At 42.3% G+C, this 12,459-nt stretch overlaps 1 protein-coding gene across 1 annotated transcript in view; it reads left to right on the top strand.

Moving 5' to 3' along the window:
* The window catches only part of LOC118856088 (adenylate cyclase type 10-like), a 60,267-nt gene extending 48,182 nt beyond the window's left edge, over positions 1-12,085 (top strand). The window contains 14 exon segments of the mRNA XM_036766165.1: positions 858-1,187; positions 3,136-3,184; positions 4,721-4,940; positions 5,369-5,494; positions 6,514-6,686; positions 7,193-7,379; positions 8,614-8,818; positions 8,907-9,003; positions 9,497-9,615; positions 9,862-9,979; positions 10,674-10,869; positions 11,229-11,359; positions 11,361-11,443; positions 11,967-12,085. Of these exon segments, the coding sequence (XP_036622060.1) occupies positions 858-1,187; positions 3,136-3,184; positions 4,721-4,940; positions 5,369-5,494; positions 6,514-6,686; positions 7,193-7,379; positions 8,614-8,818; positions 8,907-9,003; positions 9,497-9,615; positions 9,862-9,979; positions 10,674-10,869; positions 11,229-11,359; positions 11,361-11,443; positions 11,967-12,085 (2,153 nt within the window).
* The last annotated feature ends 374 nt before the right edge of the window (positions 12,086-12,459 follow it).

Raw genomic sequence — 12,459 nt, 5'->3', positions numbered from 1 at the left:
TTTGTAGTTTCATTAACTCTGCCTCCAGAGTAGCGCTGATACCAGTGAGAAGTTGAAAACAACGTTTGCTGTGAATAAAAGGAGGAGCATGTTTTAATGGACAGAACTCTGCACTGGGCAGAGAGGGCTCAACGAGAATCGCCTCTGTGAGCCTACTTGGTATTGTGTGCTCTTCAAAACCAGAAATTGTTGGGGAGCTTTTATTTCAAAGTAAAAAAAATGTTTTTGGATTCTATATTGCTTTGCATTGATCTTGCTCCTGCTGTTCTACAGCTTTGATTCCTGTCAGTTAAATATTCATTAAGTGCACATAATGTACAAAACATATCTAGGCTTGGGTAGGGGAGCTACAAAGCTACATTTTTAAGTGGCCTCATGGAGGTTACATTCTAGTAAGTGGAAGAAACACATAAGCAGATAATAAAATACAAGGCAAACTTTTTCGTAGAGAGGTGTAAAACAGAGTGCTATGAGATGTCGAGGAAGGAAGGTGGCTGTGGCTGTTGATGGTGATGGCCAGGATGATTGAAAGTTCCAAGGACAATTCATTTGAATTGCTCTTTAAAAAACTGAGTAGGAATTCAAACCCAGTGATTTGGAGTCAGAAAATGGGGGTTTAAATCCGGGCTCTGCTCTTTACAAGCTATATGTCCTTGGGCAATGCATTTCACCTCGATTCCTCATCTATAAAATGAAGTGGGTACCCAGTGGGAACGCAGTGATTTCTAAGGTTCTTTCTCCTTTTAGCTCTAAGTACTAAGATCCTACATAAGCTTCCATGTATTTAATGCAGAGCTTTCTATAGTGTAGAGAACAGGCACTTTAAAGAGCATTACTTGGATCCTTTTCTGTTGCAGATACAAGTCCAACTACTGCTCTCAGAATGCAAGAGGAGCTGTCCTCTCCTCCATTAGCAGTACTACGGTTTGGAGTACCTTTACTTCGAGAAGCAGCATGGGAGCTGTGGCCCAAGGAGAAGCAAGCAAACTTGCACCTTGAATGTGCAAGATTCCTCCAGGATTGGGCCTGCCGATGTGAGAGTTGCAGTGGAGGGGACTTTGTCCCTTTCCACCGTTTTGCCATTGGTCCTGTTGAAAGCTCCTTTGTGACATCCTGGTTTTGCAGGGCTCAGAATAGCAGCTCTCAGCTCAAAGAGGGGACCAAGTTGCAGAAGCCCTCTGCCCAAGGTAATCATGGGGTGACAGAGAGGACACATACCGGTAACATCTCGCGAACACCTAGTGGTCATTACATTTGTGCTCCTCTTTTTCAAAAGACTATAATCAAATAATGAAGGAAGAGAAAAAGGATGAAAAGGAAGTACAAGTGAGAGAAACCATTTTTTCCCTTTAGAGATAAACAATGGATATGATAGAGGAGGAATTATGGAATGGATTGTGGGATGAGTAAAGAGTTAAAATGAGAGGAAACCAGTGGCCATGCTTGGAAACACTGCTTTCTGGCTTGCTATCACAAAAAGGTTTTATCATCATTTTTTTTCTTGGCAGGCTTCATTTCTCTGCCCCTAATCTGGTATCCTGACTTCTGCTATGGGTACTGACTGTAAAGCCACCTCAACATTTCTGTTTTAGATTGGACAGTTGCGCATTCAAATGATGCTGAAGAAATAATGAAGACCTTCCCAGCAGGAAAATGTTCAGTGAAAACTTCACAGGCCCCAAGTCAAGGTATTTTCCTTACATTCTCCCTGTTAAAGAGATACAGCAACAGTCTAAGTGGAAATTAGTCCATCATAGTGATTGAATGCTCATTCCACGTAATACCAGGTATTGAAATGTGATATTAAGAAAGGAGACTAGTCATGTCTTTCATGAGCTTTCAGGAGGTTCAGATAAATATATAAAAATGCAAATGACAGAGATATAGTTTCCAAATACTAGCTACTCCACTGAAAGCCTCAAGCAGAAGAATCCTTTCCCTAAGGTGTATTCTAGTGCTTTATAGATCATTAGCAACTTGACAGAGAAGTAGGGGAAAATAGAAAAACATGTATAGTTTATTATATTGACTTGACTTAGAAGCCCCTCACAATTGAAGAACAATAAGGAATTAAGTTAGAGTGGCTCTGAAATTGTCAGTGTGAAAATGATATTAGATTTGTAAAAATTCTGTTTAAGTACAGGGAAATATCTAAAGCAAAGGCTCCCTGAATAGCTATAGAAAGAAGTGCTTTAGGCAGTGGAAAGGCTAAAGGAGAAGAAATATTCTTGTTTTCTGAGGAGCTCCTCTAGCTCCCATGGAGTTCGTGTAGGTTTTCACATAGAGTCGCAGATTCTCTATATTAGGTGGATCTTCCTGAGGTCATCTTATCCCTGCCCTTCCCTAGCAAGTATAGGCTCTCCTTGAGCCCAGACATGGAATGCCGTCCTTTGGAGAGCCTTAAGGAGGGGATTCGGTGGCCTCCCTCAGCTCTCTCACTCAATGATAGGAACATTCTTCAATATCAGAAGGTTTATTCTCTTATTTAATCTACTTCAAAGAAGTCGAACTGTTCTCCCATCCTTCCTGCTGAGGCTGAGAGTGGATTGGGATTTTCTTCCTTCACATAATCAGATGGTATCTCTTCTGTTGGTGTCATTTTCAGACTTCCCTGTTTTGATTTGTGAAGAGGCAGTGACACCTACGCTATATCATCAGTCCCAGAGGGTGAGACTCGGTCAAGGCCAAGTAGACAGAAGCCATAGATGTTACTGGTCATAATGGCTTTTGGAAAGCTAGGCTCTGTTGTTCCTCTGATAATCTCCTTTGTCTGGTGTCTTGAGCACTGAGAGTCAAACAGCTATTCAGACTTGGTTACAATTCTAATCTGGACAGTTCTTAATTATCTGTACTGCTGTAAGTCAGCCATAGACTGGATAATCTAAAACCAATACATAAACGAAAGCTTTTCATACACACACATACATGTACATACACATATTATCACAACTTTTTTTGTTTGTTTCTTTGTGTATTTACCTTCCTAACTTTGTATTGCTTATAGTAATATTAGCATTTATTTGCACTTCAGTTTATATTGGGAAAGACAGTTCGGACATGCTTGAATGTCTGGGGGAACTCAAATATTGCTACAATTAATTGAGAGTTAACTATATTCTATTTTTTTCTCCACAGAGAGTTTTCAGTTTGATAAGAAAAGTTTCAGGAATCAAGATCGCCTCAGGTAGACCAGAGTGTTGGGGTTTAATGAAATTAATAAACAAAATTCTGTCCTAAGTGAGAGGGGGTCATCAGTCCAGATAATACATAGGACTGGGTAATCCAAAAATTAATTTACAAGTAGTTAAATATAAACTGAGAAGCAGTATGGTATAGTGCAAAGAACACTAGACTTGGAGGCAGGAGGCCATAGCTCTGACACTAACCTCATCATCTTTGGCAAGTCGTCTCGTCATTTCCAGCCCATTTCCTGGTCTGTACTATAGGAGATAGTACTTGCACTCTGTGCTTCACAAGGTAGTGGGGAGAGTGCTTTGGAGCCTTGAAATGTTCTGTAAGTAAATTGGACTTGGAATGCATTTTTGATGACATATGTTTGTTTTCCCAATTATGTTTGGCTCGTGCTGATCTTAAAAAGAATTTGTATTTCCCAAGAATTAGCTAGATGTTTCCACATCATATGCCTCATCCGATCGAAATTCCTTTGCCTAGCATTCAGAGTCCTCTCTAATTTGTTCCTAGTATAACTACCCAAAATACACCGAGTTCTAGTCACGTGGGTGGTGTTCAGTATTGTCTACATGCCTAAGAAGTGCTCATTCATAGTCTGCTTTTTCTCATGCCATTGTCTGCCTGGAATGCCTTCCTCTATCCTGTCCAGGGACCCACATCCTACCAGTCATTCAACACCCACCTCAATGTGTGTGTCTTCTGTGAAGTCTTTCTGGACCACAGTAGATCTCTTGGCATTCATTCGGCAACTAGTCATGTGTACCCTTATGACATCTAATATATTATTATGTAGCTCTTCACACACACACACACACACACACATCTTAGCTCCAAATAGATTAAGCTCTTTTAGGGTGAGACTTTTTCTTTTTTTTAATTTCTCAATATACAGTGCCTTATACATAGTGTAGGTCCTTAAAGAATATTAGCTAATTGACACTAAATAATATACCTGGTCCCTGTCCCTCGATGTCAGTGATGGAGAAGAGAGGTAATTAGATTGGATTAGAATTAGATGATTGCCAAATTATTGAAGTGCATTATAGTAAAAGGCAGTGGAAGTGTTGGTAATTTAGATTATGCATTTGGTTAATAGAGAAATACCTTATGAAAATGTTGGGCTTGAAATCTGGTCTTAGAACACCCCTAGTAAGAGGAAGTCAAAGTGGTGAGTGAGTCATGGGGATGAGAAAACCAAGGCTGTTTATTGGAAAGATCACCGGACTAGAGGTCAGGGGCCTTTGTTCTAGTTTTGACTTTTCCACTAACTTGCTATGTGATCTCAGGTGAGTCACTCCACCTCTATTCATCTAAGTTTCCTCATCTGTCAGATGAGGGAAGACTGGGCTAGATGATTTTTGAGGTCATTTCATCTCTAGCATTTCAGGGTTCTATGATTCTAATTTGTTTTATATAAACTGTGTTCCCAGTGCCTAGAATGGTTCTTTGTATGCAGTAGGCATTTAATGATTGTTTATGGGATTAATGAAAGTTGCCCTCCTCAGCTCTTTATCTTCCCTCCAAATAGAACAGAGCAGGAGTTTCTGGATCATGTGAACAGAATGAAAGCCCAGGCCAGCAATCAGAAGGAAGTGCTGAATATGGAGCCCTGTCAGTGTGGGGCCATCCTGGAATTAGTTCTTTCTCCTCTGACACAACATTGTATAATAATTGAAGATAATGCCAGTGCTTTCTACTACTTGCTAGAGGCTGCAGCTGCTTCTTTGTACATGTCAGACAATTACATGGTGAGAAAATTCTGCCTTCCTCCTACTGTGTCTCTCATTTTATGACCCTTGGCTTTGGAGAATTTGAATGAAATTTCTTTTTTTTTAAACTTCGAAGTGGGAGATGAAGAGAAAAAGGTGGAAGTGAGAGAGAGAAGGTGGAAAAGGAACAAACAGAAAATTAGAGAAGCTAGTGAACTTAGTGAATTAGAGAAGTAGGAACAAGTGTAACATATTAAGTAAGGCTATCCCAAAAGTTAGCTCTTCCCTTAGGACTTGATAGAATAAATGTGTGGAGCATAGGCCAAAGACTCTACTCTTTTAACTCTAAACTAAGCCTAGTTTTAATTTTATTTCCAATTTTAACATTTACCATATTTTGCTTTAACCATGAACCTAACAATCCCAATTTTATTCTCTTATCCCAATCTCATCTTCCTGGCTTGAAGGCATTTTTTTACTTGAAGAAAGCAACCAGCCTTCTGGGACAGCCCTCAGCATTCTCCTTCTTAAAGAAACCTAAGCTGAAGATCAGTCAATTTGAGGAAGCTACTTTTTGCAGTCTTCGGGCAGAGGTGAGAGTAGAGGAGGGTTCTCCGAGGCTTTGATTGTTCTCTGAGAAGTTCTCATCATTTCTAGGAAGCCTACGTCTATTAGGAACTATCTGTAGGTGTATCAACCTCTGAAGCATCTTTAATTCTCATAGTTATACAGGACTATATACATGGTATATCGACACAGTTTTAGTTCTGATACAACTTTTCATAGCCACTCAGTCCATTTCTAGGTTACCTTCTTTCACTTGTCACTTGGGGAACACAAATTTATTTTTAGGTTAGTTTAGCCTTATAAAACCTAGTGAGGATAAGTAAATCTTATATATGCGGTATATTTGAAAACTAAAGGGGAATTGTTTTTGAATTGTCCACTATTGTTGAGTTATCTGAGGTCCTGTTCCCTTTAGTTACTGTGAAGAATAAAATAAAGAGGTCTTTAGAACATGATTATGTATATTTTCAGACAGTTACTATGTAGTCTCCCCCTGATTATTCTGTAGTCAAGTTAACTTGTCAGCTTTCTTAGGAGATCCGGATGACCTTATGGAGCATCTGTCTTTGAGACAACCTAAAATAATCTTCCCCATTTTTCAGTTGTCTCATCCACTAACATTGCCCCTTCATTTCTCTTCTACCCCAACCATCTCCTCCATGTACATCCCCTTTGTCATTATCTCCAGAAGTGACAACCATTAGAAAGGTGAGTACAGAACTTGATGACTCCAAACTTCTTCCAGGTATCCTGGAGGCCCATAAACTATTTTTCATCCAGCCACCATCTAAATTACCACTTGTCTTGGCCCTGGATATAGACCACTTTGTTGGGTTGCCCTTTCTCATACTTGCTCTGCCCTCCTTGCTTGTAGTTACACTTGGAGACTGGTCATGAATGTGGCTCTTGTCCCAGATCTCATCTCCAGCTTTCCATTGGCCCTAATCATATTTCCCAGTTAAAAAAAAAAGATTGATTGTGATTCACTGAGTGCAGACTTCATGTGCTTTATTTCCATGTCCCTACTAGATCTTGTGTTTTTCAGGTGTGTTTCAACATGGGACAGATCACTTTGGCCAAGAAGCTGGCTAGGCAAGCTCTCCAACTGCTTAAAAGGAACTTTCCCCAAACTTGGCTTGGGGTGGTCTTCCAGTCCTTCCTTGAAAAGTACCGGCATTCCTACTCCCGGAGGCAGGCCCCTCTAAATCACAGCACCAAGTGAGATATTGGGGCCCACTATCTCTAATTCCCTCTGGAGCCACAAGGCATCTCCAACTAATCCAGTTCAGGGCTTTGAGCACTTGCAGGGTTGGAAAGGTGCCAACATTGAACCTGCTCACCCGAGTGACTATGCTTCTCCTTTTTCCAACTAGTTCACTGTTGTAATAACATAAAATTTCATATTCCCTCAGTGGAGTATGGAGTTATACCATCTTCAGATGTGTTCACTGAGTTTTAAGGGCAAAGGATACTATTAAATTGTAACTCCATAATTAATGAGCATATACACTCAAGTGTGAATGAAAAATTCATTTAACCAAAATAATAGAAATTCAAAGATTGTGCCTTTTAAAAATCCTTCTCTTTGTATACTCTGCTTGTTAGGAGGGTTAATTTCACATTGAGTGGAGGGTTGGGAGCAGTGGGAAGCCTGGGCCTCTCCCAGGTTTGTTGGTTCTGGAGATTGCCCCTGGCTGAGTAGACTTACATTTCTTCTGGTGGAGGGTGTGCCAACCACCCCCGCCCCCCAACAGTGAGAAAAAGTTGGCAGTCCTGCAGCAGCGAGTGCGCTGCCTCTCCCTGCTTTGGCAGCTCTACAGCCTAGAAACCACAGCCAGCAGCCGCAGGTTTTCCTGGCTTGCTGCCCTTATGCAGATGAACTCAGCCGAAGAGTTTGTGAACCAAACTCAGGTGGGTTCCTCCTTCACACCTCACATAGGCTTATTGAATTCAGAAGCTAGAGGGGGGGCCCTAGTAAAACCATTCTCTGAAGGCTGCTGGTGTTGGCATATCTCCCCCATGTCCTCAGCTTAGCCTAGCATAGCTAATCATGTGTTGGGCTTCTGCTTAAACCCAGAGAGCAACAAAAAGTGATTCACTAATTTGACGTTTTTTCTTTAAGTTCATATGAGTGTGTGGCACCTGGGAATAGTCAGGGGTAGCCTCTTCTAGGATCAGCTGGGTAAGCCTGGAAACTGAATTGGTTTCAAGGAGTCAGGCAATGCCTTGGAAAAATAATCTGTATATAGACCCTTACACTGGGCTATGCTGAAGGGAGTGGAAGTGCTGAGTAACCTCTTCATCTCCTTAGAATTATAGGACATAACAGAAGAATAAAACAATTAAAAATAACAAATAGCAGTAATCAGCTTCAGACTAGAACGAAGCAAGCGCTCTGTTTAATTCATTCAGTTTTTGTTGCAGCGCAGTGTGCTGAAGCTTATTATGAAGGATCAAAGAGTAGTGAGTCAGGGGGGTTTAAACAGCACAGTCTCATTAGAGAAGGTAAGGTTTGACAAATTTTGAAGCACAACATCAGGGACCAATGAACAGTAATTGAAGCAAATGGCCTGTTTAAAGACATAGAAGTGAGAAGGAGCAAGTTGTGAATGGGGTAGAAGGCAAATTTGCTTGGCTGGAGGGATAACTTGAAACATAATAGAGAAATGCTGTTGGTGTGATGAAGGGCAGAGTGGCAGAGATGCTTCAAATTCCAGGCAAACAAAAGGGAACGCTTTTGCTCTTTACTCATAACATTCCTGCAAGGTACCAATTTCACAAATGAAGAAACTGATGCCACTTGCCCACAGTGACCCAGCTAGGAAAGGTGAGGCGGGATTCAAACTCAGGCTTTCCAACTCAAATTTCAGTGTTCTATAATAATTCACATTTACATAATGTTGCTTTAGTCACAATACTCCTGTGAGATAAGGAGAACAAATATTAGTATTACTTTGTTACAAATGAGGAAACTGGGACTCATAATGGTTAAGTGACTTGTGTGTGGTTACACAGCCAATTGTTGGGGAAGGTCTCCCTGCTCTGAATCTAACGTCATTTCTGCCACATCATGATGGCTTCTACAAGCAAGAAGAAAGGATTTTTGAGGGCGAGATCACTTTCTCCCTTCGTTTGTTATCCTCAGATTATCTCAGCCTATGTGGACTTCTCCCAGTTCTCCCAGAGCATGGGCTACAAGGAGGAGTGGCTGCACTACGAACTGATTGCCATCCAGAGGAGTACCCAGTGCACTGTTTCCAGGGAGGGCCTGCTGGTCACAACTCAGCTCATGCAGGCTCTAGCCTATAGCAAGCTTTGCCTTGGCCATCTTGACCTGTCCATCCACTTGGGTATTGATGCTTGGGATAGTTTTGAAGGGATCTCAGAGGATCAAGGGTCAGACATAGGCTCCATTCTATGTTTTCTAATCCTGTGCAGGTTATCAGGCTCATGCAATGTGCAAACAACTTAGAAAACCAGCCATGGAGTATCTGGTGCTCTCAGTTCTCTTCAAATCTGCATTTCTGAAAAACAAGTATTAAGACTCTTTCACATTATTACATTCATTATCTAAGGAGGGTGGGTTCTCCCTGAGAAGTAATTCCTGCCCTATAAAAGGTAGATGTGATGAGATGCAGTTTCCCAGCCACTGTTGGAAGCTTCATAGTATGTAGAGTGAGTGATCAGGGACCCAGTCAGGGCTGCCCCAGGTCACTCAGCGCAACTTGTTTGTGAGTAAGTTACATAGTTTTTTTATTGTGTTGTATTTTGCTTTTTTCTTAGAAGAGAGAGGAATTTCACAGCCTCTGAAAATGTAATGATTTGGCATTAGGTTTTTACTAAAATACTTTTTTGTGGGGTGTAGAATGGGAACCATAGTATCTGATGTTATATTCACGTATCCCTGAGTAGGGGAGTAGAATACTTGATTTCTGAGGAATATTCTGATGTCCTTCTGTTTTGATATCTGCCCCCTTTCTACCATATTCCCATGACCCACGTGGTTCCAGTATCTGTGTCTTCAACAGGTATGACTTATGTGTCCATGTGCTGGAAAGTCAGTGGGGGCTCATTTCTCAGAGTGACAGTGTCCTAGGCTTAGCCTGCTTCTATTCTTCCTGCTTAGACTTATTGCTCTATGGTGAAGGTGAGTGTCATCCTGGGGTCTGTGGTAAACCAGGGAGGCATCAGGCTTCTGGCTGGGCTCAGGACATAAAACATGAGGAAGGTCTCAGACCTTCTCAAACTTAATACATGTTTCTGGACTCAAGACTTGAAAGTGTCAGTCTTTTTTTTTCAAACACATTGATTTCCATAAATGTTCATGATGCTCTTTCCCACCGCGCTCCACATCATCCTCTTGAGATGGCTTAAATTCCTTGTCTCTCTACAGGGTTGCTGTGTCGGCCCTTTGGTGAGTGCCTACGATTCATCCAGCAGTATGAACACAGCTGTATCCTGTCTTCTCAGAGCAATGTCATGTTGGGTGTCCATTCTTCTCTGGCCATGTGGTAGTATGGGGTAATAGAACCTCAATCAGAGCTGGGCTGGGAGATGGAAGGGGCTCCTAAAGAGAATCAGTTGTCCCATGCCTCTAGGCAGGACTGCCCCTAGCCCAGGGGCAGGGGTAGGGAACCTGTGGCCTTCTAAGTCCTTGTTCTGTGAAGTTTGTATTCAAAGGGCCACACCTGAGGACCTAGAGGGCCACATGGGGCTTTGAGGTCTCAGGTTCCCCACCCCTGCCCTAGCCCATTGAGGAAAGGGTGGGTCTTCTCCTATGTGTTGCTGTGTGAAGGACTGTCCTTTGGGGATTTCCAAAACTAAATAAGAAAACAAATGAATTAATTTTATAAATATTCTCTGGAAGGGTTCTCATGCATTTAACATGCTATTAGCACGGGAGTCAGATGGAGAAAGCAGTAATGATATAGTAGGAGATGTTAGTAATTAAAATTTAGGGTTGGGAATGTAAAAGGAGAAATGAATGTCCTAGTCACCCCGCCCACCCCCTATTTTAAGCTTTCTACATGTGAAAAGCTTTTGCCAGTCTCTTCAGCATCAGCAGTTTTGGTTGTGCCGGGAAAATGTGACTAAGCGCCACTTGGTGGGCGAAAGATGTCTTAGAATAGTCAGGGCAAGTTGATTGCTTTATTTGAGAGCTGGGGAGGAAGGCATAGGAAAAGCTAAGAGTCGTTCTCTCCCTAGGTTTGCCCGACACCGTCAGTGGGATCAGTTTGAGCACAGCTTCTCTAAAGCCCGCCGGCTGGTGGACAGGACGAATGCCTCCCTGTTTGGTACCCATGGTTTTGTCCGCTTCTTAGAGTGCCAGGTGGTGGCGTTACAGAAAGTCACAGAAGATGCATCGAAGCACATCCCAAAGACTCGTATTCGCACACTCAAGGTGCCTGCTTCCTACTGTTCACCTCTCGTCGTTCCTCCCCACCAAATCACATCCATCCTTTCCTACTCACCGGTTCGGTATTCACCTTGTGCTGCTCTTCCGTTTTCCTAGTAGATGTTCTTGTTCCTGAACATCCGTTCCTGACTAGTTCCCGTTCTCGTTCTAGCCCCAAACACTTCATACTCCTCCTCCCCAAAGGAGCCTTTGACCAAGCTTGCCACACTCCTGTCCCTCAAGCTCCAGTCCCGTTCTGACTCCTCGCTGTGCCCTGCCCTGGATTTGAGCATGTTAAGTGAATGTTGGGAGCAGGAAAAGGGATGCCTGGTATTGAAATAATGGCACAATTCTTTTTCTTGTAGTACTTCAAGGAATTCTTCTCTCGCTGCTCCACCAGCCCTGTGTATCACTCGTGGGTCCACAAACTTAAGGCATCAGTCAGTCTGTCAGCGTGTGAAGGGACAGGAGCAGGGCCCCTGGCCACTGTCCTCAGACAGCACCCGCCTGCCCACTACCCAGGTGAAAGAAGCCTGGCTGGACACAAGCACCTCCAGCCAAGAGAGCTTCAGCCTCTGTGGTGAGCACCCATTTCTGGAGTCACTTTCTGGTGGAAATGTTGAACAGCCTTAGTTTTCCACTTGAAAAATAGACAAAGATTGTAGCTATGAGCTGAGGATAGGTGCAAATTCAGAAATTGTTCTTTCCTCCAAAAAGCATTATGTTTATCCATAATATCTGAGCACCGTTCAGGAAGACAGAGGTCTCTTTTACTTTTGACAGAAAAAGACCCACCTCAAGCATTACTCTTAAGAATCAGGAAATTCTTGAGGTCAGCAAAATTTCTGTGTCATAGTTTGTCCTTTGTCATAGGGAAAATGGAACCTGGCTATTCAGTGACGACCAGGAGCACTGAGGTACTAGGGGATGGCTTTTTAGTCTCCAGGAAGATAAATTGAGAGGTGTGGATTCAAGAAAGAAAAGAAGGGTCAAACTCTGTATTCTCTTCATGCTTCTGCATCCTCTTCATTATAACAGCTTCCACACCACTTTTCTCTACATTTGCCAAATGATCCTGATGTTCTTTGTGTGCCTACTTTCAGAATTTGGCAAAGTGGACGGCGCCAAGGAAACGAAGAATAAGCCAAGAACCCGAGAATGCACATTAAACAAGGACGGGTAGGAAGTGCAAGAATGTGTATTAGAACATACGCCTTTATGAAATGATACAGATGACGTGAGAAGGTGGACTGGGTTCTGCTTTTCAAACACTGCAGTTTTCATTGTATATATTAGATTTCCCAGTCACTCCTTCATGTTTGTAAATTTCAATAAAAGCCTGTTTCCAAGATAAAGCATTGGTTTTTATTAGCTCCGGATAGATGTCATTATAAGTGGACAACAAGCTAGAACTTTGCTTGGCTGATTTTGAGCCAGACTGACAACACCCTTTAAGATATCAGATTGGCATCAAATCGTAGAAACTTAGAGGTGGAAGACACTTCTGAGTTCATCAAGTCTAACTCCTACCCAAATAATACTGTCTATAACCCACCAACGAGATGGCTCAGAGGATAAAGTGCTGGTCTTGGAGTT

This window comes from Trichosurus vulpecula, chromosome 7 (genome assembly GCF_011100635.1).
Source record: "Trichosurus vulpecula isolate mTriVul1 chromosome 7, mTriVul1.pri, whole genome shotgun sequence".
Lineage (NCBI taxonomy): Eukaryota > Metazoa > Chordata > Mammalia > Diprotodontia > Phalangeridae > Trichosurus > Trichosurus vulpecula.
The sequence above is the reverse complement of the archived record's forward strand: the minus strand, read 5'-3'. Positions and strand labels throughout refer to the sequence as shown.